General features: G+C 41.3%; 1 protein-coding gene across 3 annotated transcripts in view; it reads left to right on the top strand.

Annotated features, from left to right (window-relative positions):
* Positions 1–18,387, top strand: part of KNL1 (kinetochore scaffold 1) — a 48,978-nt gene that overhangs the window by 26,704 nt on the left and 3,887 nt on the right. For all 3 annotated transcript variants that reach the window (XM_056546099.1, XM_056546098.1, XM_056546100.1), the window contains exons 14-24: positions 610–725; positions 4,146–4,236; positions 5,199–5,315; positions 5,431–5,518; positions 6,679–6,756; positions 7,403–7,442; positions 10,823–10,924; positions 11,342–11,442; positions 12,450–12,518; positions 12,977–13,086; positions 14,056–14,174. In XM_056546099.1, the coding sequence (XP_056402074.1) occupies positions 610–725; positions 4,146–4,236; positions 5,199–5,315; positions 5,431–5,518; positions 6,679–6,756; positions 7,403–7,442; positions 10,823–10,924; positions 11,342–11,442; positions 12,450–12,518; positions 12,977–13,086; positions 14,056–14,174 (1,031 nt within the window). The remainder of the gene's footprint in view (positions 1–609; positions 726–4,145; positions 4,237–5,198; positions 5,316–5,430; positions 5,519–6,678; positions 6,757–7,402; positions 7,443–10,822; positions 10,925–11,341; positions 11,443–12,449; positions 12,519–12,976; positions 13,087–14,055; positions 14,175–18,387) is intronic.

Here is an 18,387-nt window from a genome sequence, read left to right as displayed (position 1 = left end):
GACAGAAAAGAACAACTCAACTTCAGCAGCTGATAATTATTGGAAGGATTAAGATTTTTTTTTAATACAAGTAATTTACAAATCTGTTTAACTTTCTGGAGCCAGTTGATATTAAAAAAAAAAATTTTTTCCTGGAATACCCCTTTTAAGGATTAAAGGGGCATATCGTATCTTTTAGCTCCTAAAGTTCGATACAGGTGCCACTATGTTTCCAAACATGCAGATGCAGAATCGCCCATAAAATCGGCTTAAAAACTGGCACACTTGGTACGCCCATTACCAATTAGTTCACTTGTAATATTTTGTGATTGACAACGATCAGTGTGTACGCCAGTGTTTTGTTTTCCAAACAATGTGTCTCCAGCTGTCGCGAAACTAAATTTCCCAGCATGCCCGGACAGCCAACGGCTGTCCGGGCTTGCTAGGAAATGTAGTTTTGCAACAGCTGGAGACACACTTTTTGGAAAACACTGGTGTATGCTCATACAGGAACGACTATTTGGGTATGAAAAACAACTCGTATTAACTTATATGTCTTAAATGAATTATATACAGTCAGATTATATGTAAATATACATTTTTCTTTTATTTTTCTTCTCTTCCCTACAGCGTGGTATGGATGAAGAAGCCACAGCATCAGAAATCCTACTGGATCAATATGTATATCGGCCCAAACTGCAGGTGTATGAGGAGGAGTGTCACACCATGTACCAAAAAATAGAGAAGTAAGTGTCCTTAAGGGTTAAAGGGGCTTTGAGCTCCTAAAGTGCGTACAGGACCTACTATGTTTCCAAAGATGCAGATGCAGCATTACCCATAGAATCAGCTTAAAAACTGGCACACTTGGTACGCCCATTACCAGGTAGGCCGGGTTCACGTGCAATATTTTGGTCAGTGTTTTGGCTAAAATTACTGACCAAATGTGAGTCATGTAGGCATTGGTGCTATAGGGAACAGTCATGAAGAGTGCTCCCGAAATACACCCTCTAGGTTTGATTGACATCCCTGTGCAGGGATCCAGATCTCTATAGAGAAACATGACCTGGTCAGATGGATCCAGATCTATATAGAGAAACATAGCCTGGTCAGATGGATCCAGATCTCTATAGAGAAACATGTCCTGGTCAGATGGATCCAGATCTATATAGAGAAACATAGCCTGGTCAGATGGATCCAGATCTCTATAGAGAAACATGTCCTGGTCAGATGGATCCAGATCTATATAGAGAAACATAGCCTGGTCAGATGAATCCAGATCTCTATAGAGAAACATGACCTGGTCAGATGGATCCAGATCTCTATAGAGAAACATGGCCTGGTCAGATGGATCCAGATCTCTATAGAGAAACATGACCTGGTCAGATGGATCCAGATCTCTATAGAGAAACATGGCCTGGTCAGATGGATCCAGATCTCTATAGAGAAACATGGCCTGGACAGATGGATCCAGATCTCTATAGAGAAACATGGCCTGGTCAGATGGATCCAGATCTCTATAGAGAAACATGGCCTGGTCAGATGGATCCAGATCTCTATAGAGATACATGGCCTGGTCAGATGGATCCAGATCTCTATAGAGAAACATGGCCTGGTCAGATGGATCCAGATCTCTATAGAGAAACATGTCCTGGTCAGATGGATCCAGATCTCTATAGAGAAACATGTCCTGGTCAGATGGATCCAGATCTCTATAGAGAAACATGTCCTGGTCACATAGATCCAGATCTATATGGAGAAACATGGCCTGGTCAGATGGATCCAGATCTCTATAGAGAAACATGGCCTGGTCACATAGATCCAGATCTATATGGAGAAACATGGCCTGGTCAGATGGATCCAGATCTCTATAGAGAAACATGGCCTGGTCAGATGGATCCAGATCTCTATAGAGAAACATGGCCTGGTCAGATGGATCCAGATCTCTATAGAGAAACATGGCCTGGTCAGATGGATACAGATCTCTATAGAGAAACATGGCCTGGTCAGTTGGATCCAGATCTCTATAGAGAAACATGGCCTGGTCAGATGGATCCAGATCTCTATAGATAAACATGACCTGGTCAGATGGATCCAGATCTCTATAGAGAAACATGACCTGGTCAGATGGATCCAGATCTCTATAGAGAAACATGACCTGGTCAGATGGATCCAGATCTCTATAGAGAAACATGACCTGGTCAGATGGATCCAGATCTCTATAGAGAAACAAGACCTGGTCAGATGGATCCAGATCTCTATAGAGAAACATGGCCTGGTCAGATGGATCCAGATCTCTATGGAGAAACATGGCCTGGTCAGATGGATCCAGATCTCTATGGAGAAACATGGCCTGGTCAGATGGATCCAGATCTCTATAGAGAAACATGGCCTGGTCAGATGGATCCAGATCTCTATGGAGAAACATGGCCTGGTCAGATGGATCCCGATCTCTATGGAGAAACATGGCCTGGTCATATGGATCCAGATCTCTATAGAGAAACATGGCCTGGTCAGATGGATCCAGATCCCTATAGAGAAACATGGCCTGGTCAGATGGATCCAGATCTCTATAGAGAAACATGGCCTGGTCAGATGGATCAGATCTCTATAGAGAAACATGGCCTGGTCAGATGGATCAGATCTCTATAGAGAAACATGGCCTGGTCAGATGGATCCAGATCTCTGTGGAGAAACATGGCCTGGTCAGATGGATCCAGATCTCTATAGAGAAACATGGCCTGGTCAGATGGATCCAGATCTCTATAGAGAAACAAGACCTGGTCAGATGGATCCAGATCTCTATAGAGAAACATGGCCTGGTCAGATGGATCCAGATCTCTATGGAGAAACATGGCCTGGTCAGATGGATCCAGATCTCTATAGAGAAACATGGCCTGGTCAGATGGATCCAGATCTCTGTGGAGAAACATGTCCTGGTCAGATGGATCCAGATCTCTGTGGAGAAACATGACCTGGTCAGATGGATCCAGATCTCTATAGAGAAACATGGCCTGGTCAGATGGATCAGATCTCTATAGAGAAACATGGCCTGGTCAGATGGATCCAGATCTCTATAGAGAAACATGGCCTGGTCAGATGGATCCAGATCTCTATAGAGAAACATGTCCTGGTCAGATGGATCCAGATCTCTATAGAGAAACATGACCTGGTCAGATGGATCCAGATCTCTATAGAGAAACATGGCCTGGTCAGATGGATCCAGATATCTATAGAGAAACATGACCTGGTCAGATGGATCCAGATCTCTATAGAGAAACATGACCTGGTCAGATGGATCAGATCTCTATAGAGAAACATGGCCTGGTCAGATGGATCCAGATATCTATAGAGAAACATGACCTGGTCAGATGGATCCAGATCTCTATAGAGAAACATGACCTGGTCAGATGGATCAGATCTCTATAGAGAAACATGTCCTGGTCAGATGGATCCAGATCTCTGTGGAGAAACATGACCTGGTCAGATGGATCTAGATCTCTATAGAGAAACATGACCTGGTCAGATGGATCTAGATCTCTATAGAGAAACATGACCTGGTCAGATGGATTTGGCTGTCTGGGCATGCTGGGAGTTGTTGTTTGCAACAGCTGGAGGCACCTTTGTTTGGAAACCGTGGTCTAGGTGCTGAGAAGACCTGACAGAACCTATTTAAAGGGGCACTCCACTGGAAAACATTTATAATTATTATTATTTTAAATCTACTGGTGCCAGAAAGTTACAGATTTGTAAATTACTTCAATTAAAAAATATTAATCCTTACAGTTCTTATCAGCTGCTCGTTTGATCCACGGGAAGTTCTTAATTTCCTTTCTTTCTGAGCACAGTGCTCTCTGCTGACACCTCTGTCCCATGTCAGGAACTGTCCAGAGCAGGAGAGGTTTGCTATGGGGATGTGGACAGATCCTGACATGGACAGAGGTGGCAGCAGAGAACACTGTGGTCAGACTGGAAAGAACTACACAACTTCCTGTGGAGTATACAGTAGCTGATAAGTACTAAAAGGTTTAAGATTTTTTAATAGAAGTAATTTACAAATCTGTTTAACTTTCTAGCACCAGTTGATTTAAAAAAAAAAAAAGTGTTTTCCAACGGAGTACCCTTTTAAATTTATGAGCAACTTATGTCTTCTAAACGTTCTTTCCCAGGCTGAAGACGTCCACAGAGCTGCAGCACAAGCCTCTAGTGCAGGTGAATAGCGTCCTCTGGGAAGCTCTGCGAATGTGCTCGGAAAATGAGGTAAGACATTGATGATGTGGAGCAGGTCTATTGTGTGTGTGTGATACGGTGATGCTCATTAAAGGGGTACTCCGGTGGAAAACTATTCTTTATTTTTAATTTTTTTTAAATCAACTGCTGCCAGAAAGTTAAACAGGTTTGTAATTGACTTCTATAAAAAAAAAAATCTTAATCCTTCCAATCCTTCCAGCTGCTGAATACTACAGAGGAAATTATTTTCTTTTTGGAACACAGAGCTCTCTGCTGACATCACGAGCACAGTGCTCTTTGCTATGGGGATTTTCTCCTACTCTGGACAGTTCTTAAAATGGACAGAGATGTCAGCAGAGAGCACTGTGCTCGTGATGTCAGAAGAGAGCTCTGTGTTCCAAAAAGAAAATAATTTCCTCTGTAGTATTCAGCAGCTAATAAGTACTGGAAGGATTAAGATTTTTTTTTTAATAGAAGTAATTTACAAATCTGTTTTAACTTTTTGCCACCAATTGATTTAAGAAGGAAAAAAAGTTTTTCTCCGGAGTACTCTTGGGTTCTCCGGTGCTTACACATCTTATCCCCTATCCAAAGTATAGGGGATAAGATGCCTGATCGCGGGAGTCCCGCCGCTGGGGACCCCCGGGATCAGGCACGCGGCACCCCTTTGTAATCAGTCCCCAGAGCGTGTTCGCTCCGGGACTGATTACAGGCGACCACGTCATGATAGCTGTCACGCCCCCTCCCGTAGGCTTGCATTAAGGGGCGGAGCGTGACGTCACACGCCGCCGGCCCGGTGGTCGCCGGTAATCAGTCCTGGAGCGAACACGCTCCGGGGACTGATTACAAAGGGGTGCCGCGTGCATGATCCCGGGGGTCCCCAGTGGCGGGACTCCCGCGGTCAGGCATCTTATCCCCTTTCCTTTGGATAGGGGATAAGATGTGTAAGCACTGGAGAATCCCTTTAAGTAATGGTTTCCCTATTCATCTAGCTGATGTACTTTGGAGTCTCCCTGAAAAACATGAAGTCCTTGTATTCCAAGAAAAGCAAACGTCTGGCGCACGAGGAGAAGGTGTCTACGTACACGAAGCTGCTTCACTCCGCCCAGGTACTTACCTTCTACCACCTCTGACCATTGTCCGGATGCCTGCTCCATGGCACATGTGACACTTGCATTGTGTTTAGCATTGATCGTAATGTCTTTTTTGCTTTTTACGAAACAGACCCAATCAGAGCAACTGCGAACAAGACTGCGTGAGGCCGAGCGGCTTCTGACGGAGCTGGAGGACGGCCTCTCCACCATAGAAAGGGGTGTGTGTGATTTGTTCTCATTTACATGTATCGCGGTCACTTTTCTATTTGTCTTTATTACAGAAATCGTGTAAGCAAACGTGTCTGCTGTCATCTACATGTAGGATTGTGTAGACCCCCCATCATGCTCTGGACTCCACAAGACCTGGGAATGTGTCCTGCGGGGTCTGCATGTCCCTGAATAAGGGTCAGGTGCCAATTTATGGGAGGGGGCGTCACGCCCCCTCCCATAAATTGGCACCTGACCCTTATTCACTAGAGTCTGCTGCGGGACCCCAGACATCCGGTGCACGGAGCGAACTTCACTCCATGCCGGATGACTGGCGATGCGGTGCGGAGACTCGTGATGTCATGGCCACACCCCCTCAATGCAAGTCTATGGGAGGGGGCGTGACGTCACGAGCCTCCAACGCTCAAAACGAATGCAGGGTGCAGTAGGGAGATCCCGAGTGTCCCCAGCGGCGCCCCCCCCTCCCGTGTTGAGGGGGCGGGACTTGCATTGAGGGGGCGTGGCTATGTCGTCACAAGCCCCCGGTGCCGGCTCCAGCGTTCGTAACAGTTTGTTCCAAACGCTGAGCAGCAGAGTACCCCTTTAATGGGGTTATCCAGGAAAAAACTTTTTTTTTATATTTTAATATATCAACTGGCTCCAGAAAGTTAAACAGATTTGTAAATTACTTCTATTAAAAAAATCTTAATCTTTTCAGCACTTATGAGCTTCTGAAGTTAAGGTTGTTCTTTTCTGTCTAAGTGCCATCTGATGACACCTGTCTTGGGAACCGCCCAGTTTAGAAGCAAATCCCCATAGCAAATCTCTTCTAAACTGGGTGGTTCCCGAGACACGTGTCAGCAGAGAGCACTTAGACAGAAAAGAACAACCTTAACTTCAGAAGCTCATCAGTACTGAAGGGATTAAGATTTTTTAATAGAAGTAATTTACAAATCTGTTTAACTTTCTGGAGCCAGTTGATATATAAAAAATTTTTTTTTCCTGAAATACCCCTTTAAGTTGTTTATCTACACAGCCCATGTCTCTTTTAACCCTTCCCTGCCTTGAAGTTCCATTACATCACAGGTCTGAACCGACTATTGAAGCGCTGTACTCCAGCTTTTCCTTACCCGGCATTGCGATAAACATTTTATTCTTTCTCCCCTGCAAGAAACTGAAAGACTGACGGAAGAATGTAGAGACGACAACCGGGCAATGACAGACCAAAGCTGCATGAAGAGACAGACAGGTGAGTGCACAACATGAACCAGCATGTTACATTGTATCAAGTCTAAATGTCCTGTCTGTCTCCGTGTTAAAGGGGTACTCCGGTGGAAAACTTTTATTTTTTAAATCAACTGGTGCCAGAAAGTTAAACAGATTTGTAAATCACTTCTATTAAAAAATCTTAATCCTTTCAGTACTTATTAGCTGCTGAATACTACAGAGGAAATTTTTTTTTTTTTGGGATACAGAGCTCTCTGCTGACATCACAAGCACAGTGCTCTCTGCTGACATCTCTGTCCATTTTAGGAACTGTCCAGAGCAGCATATGTTTGCTATGGGGATTTTCTCCTACTCTGAACAGTTCTTAAAATGGACAGAGATGTCAGCAGAGAGCACTGTGGTCATGATGTCAGCAGAGAGCTCTGTGTTCCAAAAAGAAAAGCATTTCCTCTCTAGTATTCAGCAGCTAATAAGTACTGGAAGGATTAAGACTTTTTTAATAGAAGTAATGTACAAATCTGTTTAACTTTCTGACACCAGTTGATTAACAAAAAAAGTTTTCCACCGGAGTACCCCTTTAAATAGTGCAAAATAATGTTTATTGGGAGAGAAGAATAATGTCTCATCCTGTATATGTCCTTATTCTGACCCTTTTCTCTCCATAATAGAAATTGATGGATTAAAGTCCCAGGAGCAGAGTTTAATCAGGTAAGATTCCTACACACTAGAAAAGACAAAAAACCTAGCGCTCCGTGGTGTAATATAAGAGTAACCTGTGTGGCGACATAAGCAATGAGAAGGACGCTCACCTGGTAGTGTTGTGTAGCCACATACACAACAATGGTGAGCAAATGTAGTGTCCGCAGCCAGCCGGCAGAACGAGAGGCTTCAACAGGGGTGCTTGCTTTGATTGGCGCAGGTCACAGGACAAGCGAAGGTGAGTAAAAGCAAGGGTAGTTTATTCTCCCAGCATGCAACGCGTTTCGCTGCAACAGCAGCTTCATCAGGCATGATGAAGCTGCTGTTGCAGTGAAACGCGTTGAAGCCTGTCTGTGCATTACCTCCCCATTACACACGACTGTGTGACCCGAATGTAATCTTCATCTGCAGTGGTCTCTAAACCGTGCGCCTACAGATGTTGCAAAACTACAACTCCCAGCATGCCCAGCCTCCAGGTCTCTGCTGTGCAATTCCGCAAAAGAAATTGACATGTTCATTCTTTTTTGCAGAATCCAGAATTTGAGTGGAATCACAGAAATTCTGCTATGTGAACACAGCCTAAGGGTACGTTCACACGGGCGGATTTTTTTTGTGGGTTTTCCGCTGCGTATTTGAAAAGGGGTGGGCTCTTCTCAGCTATCCGCAGTAGATTTTCCACGCCGGAATTTACGCTGCGGAAAATCTGCCGCAAGCCCCATTGAAGTCAGTTGGGACTGCGGCGGATTTTCCACAGCGTAAATTCCGCCGCAGAAAATCTGCTGCGGACAGCCGAGAAGAACCCGCCCCTTTTCAAATACGCAGCGAAAAATCCGCCCATGTGGACTTACCCTAAGGGTGCATTCACACACAGGATCCATTGCTGATTTAAAGGGGTACTCCACTCGAAAACATTTTTTTTTTAATCAACTGATGTCAGAAAGTTAAACAGATTTGTAAATTAGTTCTGTTTTAAAAATCTTAATCCTTCCAGTACTTATCAGCTGCTGTATGCTCCACAGGAAGTTCTTTTCGTTTGGAATTTCCTTTCTGTCTGACCACAGTGCTCTCTGCTGACACCTCTGTCCATGTCAGGAACTGTCAAGAGCAGGAGAGGTTTGCTATGGGGATTTGCTCCTGCTCTGGACAGTTCCTGACATGGACAGAGGTGTCAGCAGAGAGCACTGTGGTCAGACAGAAAGGAAATTCAAGAAAATAACTTCCTGTGGAGCATACAGCAGCTGTTAAGTACTGGAAGGATTAAGATTTTTACATTAAAATTAACTGGTGCAAGAAAAGTTAAACAGATTTATAAATAATTTCAGTCTTCCAGCGGAGTACCTCTTTAACAAGGTAATTCTTATGTACCTTTTAACTGCTTGTTGTACAGCTGCAGATCTCCAATGTTGTGTGAAATACACCCTTAGGGGTACGATCACATGATCATATCCGGGCGTTACCAATACCATTACACTACCCTTCACTTCATTGGATTCGTAATAGTGGCAGATTGCCGGCACACTCAATGAAGTGATTGATTAGCGTAACTCGCGGCAGATTTCGGGTAACCCGCTATGAGTTACGTATATGTGAACGTACCCTTAATGGGGATTTCCAATGAAAATAGGTCAGGGTGCCTTTTAACATACAGAAATAATCTTTGCTCTTCTGCCTGGTGCCCAGGTCCCCACTGGTATTCGGTGACGCCTGAATATATAGGAAATGCCCATTACCCCAATAACTGGCTAAGGCGGGTCACTACTGCGGCCAGTGATTGTTTAGAAGTCACCAGGAGGGCAGCGGGCACTGGCAGAATGTTGAGCAGGTGTCCTGCTTTAAAGGGGTACTCTGCCCATAGACATCTTATCCCCTATGCATAAGATAGGGGATAAGATGATCGCTGGGGACCGCCGCGATCTCTGCTGCGGCACACCAGACATCCGGCGCACGGAGCGAACTTCATTCCATGATGGATGTCTGGTGATCTCATGGCCACGCCCCCTCAATGCAAGTCTATGGGAGGGGGCGTGATGCTGTCACGCCCCCTCCCATAGACTTGCATTGAGGGGGCGTGGCCGTGAAGTCACGAGCCTCCAATGCTCACAACGAACGACGGCTGCAGTAGGGAGTTCTCGGGCATCCCCAGCGGCGGGACCCCCGTGACCAGACATCTTATTCCTTATCCTTTTTGAATAGGGGATAAGATGTCTAGGCGTGGAGTACCCCTTTAAAGGGGTTATCCAGGAAAAAACTTATATTATTTATATATATATATATATATATATATATATAATATAATATAATATAATATAATATAATATAATATAATATAATATAATATAATATAATATAATATAATATAATATAATATAATATAATATAATATAATATAATATAATATATAAATATATATATATATATATATATATATATATATATATATATATATATATATATATATATATATATAATAATAAAAGTTTTTTCCTGGATAACCCCTTTAAAGGGGTACTCCACGCCTAGACATCTTATCCCCTATTCAAAAAGGATAAGGAATATATATATAATATATATATATATATATATATATATATATATATATATATATATATATATATATATATATATATATATATATATATATATATATATATATATATATATATATATATATATATATATATTATCTCAACAGGCTCCAGAAAGTTAAACAGATTTGTAAATTACTTCTATTAAAAAAAATCTTAATCCTTTCAGTACTTATAAGCTTCTGAAGTTTAAGGTTGTTCTTTTCTGTCTAAGTGCTCTCTGATGACACGTGTCTCGGGAACCACCCAGTTTAGAAGAGGTTTTGCTATGGGGATTTGCTTCTAAACTGGGCGGTTCCCGAGACAGGTGTCATCAGAGAGCACTTAGACAGAAAAGAACAACCTTAACTACAGAAGCTCATAAGTACTGAAAGGATTAAGATTTTTTTAATAGAAGTAATTTACAAATCTGTTTGAATATATATAATATATATATATATATATATATTATATTATATTATATTATATTATATATATATATATATATTATATATTTATTATATATATTTATTATATATTTATTATATATATATATATATATATATATATATATATATATATATATATATATATATATATATATATATATATATATATATATATATATATATATATATATATATATATATATATATATATATATATATATATATATATATATATATATATATATATATATATATATATATATATAATAATATATATGTGTGTGTGTGTGTGTGTGTGTGTTTTTTTTCTGGATAACCCCTTTAAGGTAATATATGCTACAACACCAGAATCCTATGTAATGGTGACTCCTTATAGGCAAAGTTTGGAGCTAGAAGAAAGGAAAGAAAGGGCCTTGGGACAGCTTGGACGCCTGCAAGAAGAAGCTCAGGTCATTGAGAAGCGCTTAGAACAAACCAGGTAAGAGTCACAATAAACTCTTCTGGGTGCGGATAATCGTGTGTTACGTTTTTTACATTTTCCAGCCAACTCTGCCCTCGGGTGTCCAAAGTTTTTAATACAGAGATAAATCTTTATAACCACATCCGGCTCCCGGTATACGGCTCGTATGGGCTCCGTAGCGTTACGTGGCAGCCATTTGTATTCGTGTCTGTACATAAAATATATCGACATGTCCGCTCAAAGCCACAGCCGCTCCTCACCTGATCTATGGCTTCCATGCGCCAGAACCGGCCAAGTGGACACAACCCCAATAGATCAGCTACCCACAGATGCAGCCGGACATCTTCCTGCACAATGACCTATGGTTTATGCTGTTTTGTATTTTTAGGTCACAGATCTAATCTTTTATATAACTTTCTCTGCTGTTCTTATCAGTTTCTCAGAATGGGAAATGGTTAAATGGTCGGAGACAGAGGCGGCTTTTACTTTCCTCTATGGTTGTCTGGAACTTTCCATCTCGTTCGGAGATTATATAGGTAGGTGACCTCTCGATCTTACACCTCCAATATGTGACACTTAGCTGGTGGACATCTGTTCAAAATTAAAGGGGTACTTTGGTGGAAAACTGTTATTAATAATAATAATAATAATAATAATAATTAAAATATTTTATTTTATTATTTTTATTAATATAAAAATAATAATAAAATAAAATAAATATTTTATGATATTATTAATAAAATAATATATTTTTAGTAATATTTTATTATTTTATTATTATTTTATTCTTATTTATTTTATTAGAATTGTATGTGTTTTTTTTTTTTTTTTTTTTTCAAATCAACTGGTGCCAGAAAGTTCTACAGATTTGTAAATTACTTCTATTAAAAATTCTTGATCCTTCCAGGACTTATCAGCCGCTGTATGCTCCAGAGGAAGTTGTGTAGTTCTTTCCAGTCTGACCACAGTGCTCTCTTCTGACACCTCTCTCCATGTCAGGAACTGTCCAGGGCAGGAGAGGTTTGCTATGGGGATTTGCTCCTACTCTGGGCAGTTCCTGACATGGACAGAGGTGTCAGCAGAGAGCACTGTGCTCAGACTGGAAAGAACTACACAACTTCCTCTGGAGCATACAGTGGCTGATAAGTACTGGAAGGATTAAGATTTTTTAATAGAAGTAATTTACAAATCTGTTTAACTTTCTGGAATCGGTTGATTTGAAAAAATGTTTTCCACCAGAGTACCCCTTTAAGGATGTGTTTACATGTGCAGATTTTGCTGAACTCAATGTGCAGCGAAATCAGCTGCAGAAAGTCTGCAGAATTTAAAAATAAATAAATCAGTTGTACAATACGACTATTACGTTTTCTCGCTTCCTATCTCGGGCTCGGCCGGCAGTGATCTCATTAACCATAGACTAAAATCCGCATCGTATACAGTATTGTCAACTGAAACGTTTGGTGCCGCAAAACAGCCTTGTGTTATTCTCAAAATATATTCTGAAAAATGTCATTTTTATATCATTTCTTTTATGTTTATTCAGATGGTGAAAAGTTTAATAACCAACCTTGCAGAACAATTTCTAGTGTGACCGTGGAGTCTCAGCTGGAAGGTGAGTTGGATTTAGATGAACACAGAGGACAGCTTAAAGGGGTACTCTGATGCTAGACATCTTCTACCCTAGCCAAAGGATAGGGGATAAGATGGCTGATCGCGGGGGTCCCACTGCAGCACCCCAGACATCCGGTGCACGGAGCCAACTGCAATACAGTATTCAGCAGCTTATAAGAACTGAAAGGATTAAGATTTTTTAATAGAAGTAATTTACAAATCTGTTTAACTTTCTGGCACCAGTTGATTTAAAAAGACCTAAAAAATAAAAATAAAAAAAAATGTTTTCCAGCAGAGTACCCCTTTAAGAGCCGCTGCATGCATCAGTATAGAATTTATAGTGCAGCTTTATAGATCTCCTTAATGTAATGCTAAATATAAGGTGTAAAAATAAAAATAAAAAATACTACTTCTGGTGATGCTAATTATATAATCTTTTGCATTTCATTTGTTTGGCAGACGAGTCGGCGCCGCCTTCATCTTGTCTGGTCCACAGACTGATTTTTCAGTATGTCGAAAAGAAGAAAGCCTTTCACGAGACCTATAAAACCCAGAAGGACCTACCTCAGGTAACCGGCCATAGGTATCTGCCTTCTTGAGCTGATGTCTGCTGATTCACAGAACACACGGGAGACCAGCATTTGGGACGCCAGTCTTAAAGGGGAACTCCGCCCCTAGACATCTTATTCCCTATGCAAAGGATAGGGGATAAGATGTCTGATCGTAGGGGTCCTGCCGCTGGGGACCCCTGCGATCTTGGCTGCGGCACCCCAGATAACCGATGCACTGAGCCATCTTCGCTCTGTGCCGGATGACTGGCAATGCAGGCCGGGGGCTTGTGGCGTTACGGCCACACCCCCTTAATGCAAGTCTATGGGAGGCGGTGTGATGTCAGTCACGCCCCCTCCCATAGATTTGCATTGAGGGGGCGTGACTGATGTCCGTCACGCCCCCTGCCATGGACTTGCATTGAGGGGGCGAGGTGTGATATCACAAGGGGTGGGGCCGTGACATCACTATCCTCTGGCCCCTGCATTGCCAGTAATCAGGCATGGAGCGAGCTGTCACAACGGCAGTGTGAATGAAGCCTAACCATGTACAGCACTTTATCCCCTGTAGTAAGACTGTGCAAACTACAGGGAATGATGGGTAAACATGGAGGCTGGCTTATCTGGGCTGCTGAAGGCGGGCTTATCTGGGCTGCTGGAGGCGGGCTTATCTGGGCTGCTGGAGGCGGGCTTATCTGGGCTGCTGGAGGCGGGCTTATCTGGGCTGCTGGAGGCGGGCTTATCTGGGCTGCTGGAGGCGGGCTTATCTGGGCTGCTGGAGGCGGGCTTATCTGGGCTGCTGGAGGCGGGCTTATCTGGGCTGCTGGAGGCGGGGTTTATCTGGGCTGCTGGAGGCGGGGTTTATCTGGGCTGCTGGAGGCGGGGTTTATCTGGGCTGCTGGAGGCGGGGTTTATCTGGGCTGCTGGAGGCGGGGTTTATCTGGGCTGCTGACTAACTTATTACTTACACGTGTATTTTTTGCATTCCAGCTTCTCTTTGACTTGTCGCTGGTGGTGAGCCGATGCAGGTTACTTGGGGAAGAGTTGGAGTACCTGATCCAATGGGGGGGACTGTACAACATATCCAGGGTCCAAGTACTTGGTGACCAGTGAGTCTGATGCTTTAGTCCTTTTTAGGTTACTTTGAATTGATTTTAAGTGATTTTTATATTTTCTGCATTATCCGGAAGCTACTTATAAAAGTATTAGCCCCTCCGTGCACTGTGGTCTGATCAGTGGTCTCCAAACTGTGAACATCCAGATGTTGCAAAACTACAATTCCAGCATGCCCAGACAAATTATACATTATTTTATAAAATTTTTTCTTTTAAAAAGGATAAAAAAAAGCAAATTACTCCGTAAAAATGTAAATCGCGCACCTTGTGTGAGAGAGAGAGAGAGATCACCCCCTGTCCCCTCAATGCAAGTCTATGCTGTCACACCCCCCTCCCTTAGACTTGCATTAAGGGGGCGGGGCTATGACGTCATGAGCTCCAGCGTTCTGAACAGTTTGTTCCAAACACTGAGCAAACAGGACTGTGGGGGGACCCTGCATCATTTCTGTGTCCTGTTGTATCTTGTTGTATTTGCTCAACAAAATAAGAACATGAATGTGGTGTGAACAGGACCCTTATTACTTTGTGCTGATACAAATACTGTAGGTGTGAACAGGGCCCTTATTACTTTGTGCAGATATAAATACTGTAGGTGTGAACAGGACCCTTATTACTTTGTGCAGATATAAATACTGTAGGTGTGAACAGGACCCTTATTACTTTGTGCTGATATAAATACTGTAGGTGTGAACAGGACCCTTATTACTTTGTGCAGATATAAATACTGTAGGTGTGAACAGGACCCTTATTACTTTGTGCAGATATAAATACTGTAGGTGTGAACAGGACCCTTATTACTTTGTGCTGATATAAATACTGTAGGTGTGAACAGGGCCCTTATTACTTTGTGCAGATATAAATACTGTAGGTGTGAACAGGACCCTTATTACTTTGTGCAGATATAAATACTGTAGGTGTGAACAGGACCCTTATTACTTTGTGCTGATATAAATACTGTAGGTGTGAACAGGACCCTTATTACTTTGTGCAGATATAAATACTGTAGGTGTGAACAGGACCCTTATTACTTTGTGCTGATATAAATACTGTAGGTGTGAACAGGGCCCTTATTACTTTGTGCTGATATAAATACTGTAGGTGTGAACAGGACCCTTATTACTTTGTGCAGATATAAATACATTAGGTGTGAACAGGACCCTTATTACTTTGTGCAGATATAAATACTGTAGGTGTGAACAGGACCCTTATTACTTTGTGCTGATATAAATACTGTAGGTGTGAACAGGACCCTTATTACTTTGTGCTGATATAAATACTGTAGGTGTGAACAGGACCCTTATTACTTTGTGCTGATATAAATACTGTAGGTGTGAACAGGGCCCTTATTACTTTGTGCAGATATAAATACTGTAGGTGTGAACAGGACCCTTATTACTTTGTGCTGATATAAATACTGTAGGTGTGAACAGGACCCTTATTACTTTGTGCAGATATAAATACTGTAGGTGTGAACAGGGTCCTTATTACTTTGTGCTGATATAAATACTGTAGGTGTGAACAGGGCCCTTATTACTTTGTGCTGATATAAATACTGTAGGTGTGAACAGGACCCTTATTACTTTGTGCTGATATAAATACTGTAGGTGTGAACAGGGCCCTTATTACTTTGTGCAGATATAAATACTGTAGGTGTGAACAGGACCCTTATTACTTTGTACAGATATAAATACTGTAGGTGTGAACAGGACCCTTATTACTTTGTACAGATATAAATACTGTAGGTGTGAACAGGACCCTTATTACTTTGTGCAGATATAAATACTGTAGGTGTGAACAGGACCCTTATTACTTTGTGCAGATATAAATACTGTAGGTGTGAACAGGACCCTTATTACTTTGTGCAGATATAAATACTGTAGGTGTGAACAGGGCCCTTATTACTTTGTGCTGATATAAATACTGTAGGTGTGAACAGGACCCTTATTACTTTGTGCAGATATAAATACTGTAGGTGTGAACAGGGCCCTTATTACTTTGTGCAGATATAAATACTGTAGGTGTGAACAGGACCCTTATTACTTTGTGCTGATATAAATACTGTAGGTGTGAACAGGACCCTTATTACTTTGTGCTGATATAAATACTGTAGGTGTGAACAGGACCCTTATTACTTTGTGCTGATATAAATACTGTAGGTGTGAACAGGACCCTTATTACTTTGTGCTGATATAAATACTGTAGGTGTGAACAGGACCCTTATTACTTTGTGCAGATATAAATACTGTAGGTGTGAACAGGACCCTTATTACTTTGTGCAGATATAAATACTGTAGGTGTGAACAGGACCCTTATTACTTTGTGCAGATATAAATACTGTAGGTGTGAACAGGACCCTTATTACTTTGTGCAGATATAAATACTGTAGGTGTGAACAGGGCCCTTATTACTTTGTGCTGATATAAATACTGTAGGTGTGAACAGGACCCTTATTACTTTGTGCAGATATAAATACTGTAGGTGTGAACAGGGCCCTTATTACTTTGTACAGATATAAATACTGTAGGTGTGAACAGGACCCTTATTACTTTGTGCTGATATAAATACTGTAGGTGTGAACAGGACCCTTATTACTTTGTGCTGATATAAATACTGTAGGTGTGAACAGGACCCTTATTACTTTGTGCTGATATAAATACTGTAGGTGTGAACAGGACCCTTATTACTTTGTGCAGATATAAATACTGTAGGTGTGAACAGGACCCTTATTACTTTGTGCAGATATAAATACTGTAGGTGTGAACAGGACCCTTATTACTTTGTGCAGATATAAATACTGTAGGTGTGAACAGGGCCCTTATTACTTTGTGCTGATATAAATACTGTAGGTGTGAACAGGGCCCTTATTACTTTGTGCTGATATAAATACTGTAGGTGTGAACAGGACCCTTATTACTTTGTGCTGATATAAATACTGTAGGTGTGAACAGGACCCTTATTACTTTGTGCAGATATAAATACTGTAGGTGTGAACAGGACCCTTATTACTTTGTGCTGATATAAATACTGTAGGTGTGAACAGGACCCTTATTACTTTGTACAGATATAAATACTGTAGGTGTGAACAGGGCCCTTATTACTTTGTACAGATATAAATACTGTAGGTGTGAACAGGACCCTTATTACTTTGTACAGATATAAATACTGTAGGTGTGAACAGGACCCTTATTACTTTGTGCTGATACAAATACTGTAGGTGTGAACAGGGCCCTTATTACTTTGTGCTGATATAAATACTGTAGGTGTGAACAGGACCCTTATTACTTTGTGCTGATATAAATACTGTAGGTGTGAACAGGACCCTTATTACTTTGTGCAGATATAAATACTGTAGGTGTGAACAGGGCCCTTATTACTTTGTGCTGATATAAATACATTAGGTGTGAACAGGACCCTTATTACTTTGTGCTGATACAAATACTGTAGGTGTGAACAGGACCCTTATTACTTTGTGCAGATATAAATACTGTAGGTGTGAACAGGACCCTTATTACTTTGTGCTGATACAAATACTGTAGGTGTGAACAGGACCCTTATTACTTTGTACAGATATAAATACTGTAGGTGTGAACAGGACCCTTATTACTTTGTGCTGATATAAATACTGTAGGTGTGAACAGGGCCCTTATTACTTTGTGCAGATATAAATACTGTAGGTGTGAACAGGACCCTTATTACTTTGTACAGATATAAATACTGTAGGTGTGAACAGGACCCTTATTACTTTGTGCTGATATAAATACTGTAGGTGTGAACAGGGCCCTTATTACTTTGTGCTGATATAAATACTGTAGGTGTGAACAGGACCCTTATTACTTTGTACAGATATAAATACTGTAGGTGTGAACAGGACCCTTATTACTTTGTACAGATATAAATACTGTAGGTGTGAACAGGGCCCTTATTACTTTGTACAGATATAAATACTGTAGGTGTGAACAGGACCCTTATTACTTTGTACAGATATAAATACTGTAGGTGTGAACAGGGCCCTTATTACTTTGTGCAGATATAAATACTGTAGGTGTGAACAGGACCCTTATTACTTTGTACAGATATAAATACTGTAGGTGTGAACAGGACCCTTATTACTTTGTGCAGATATAAATACTGTAGGTGTGAACAGGGCCCTTATTACTTTGTACAGATATAAATACTGTAGGTGTGAACAGGGCCCTTATTACTTTGT

This window comes from Hyla sarda, chromosome 11, assembly GCF_029499605.1.
Source record: "Hyla sarda isolate aHylSar1 chromosome 11, aHylSar1.hap1, whole genome shotgun sequence".
Classification (NCBI taxonomy): Eukaryota; Metazoa; Chordata; class Amphibia; order Anura; family Hylidae; genus Hyla; species Hyla sarda.
This window is presented reverse-complemented; position numbering and strand designations above follow the sequence as displayed.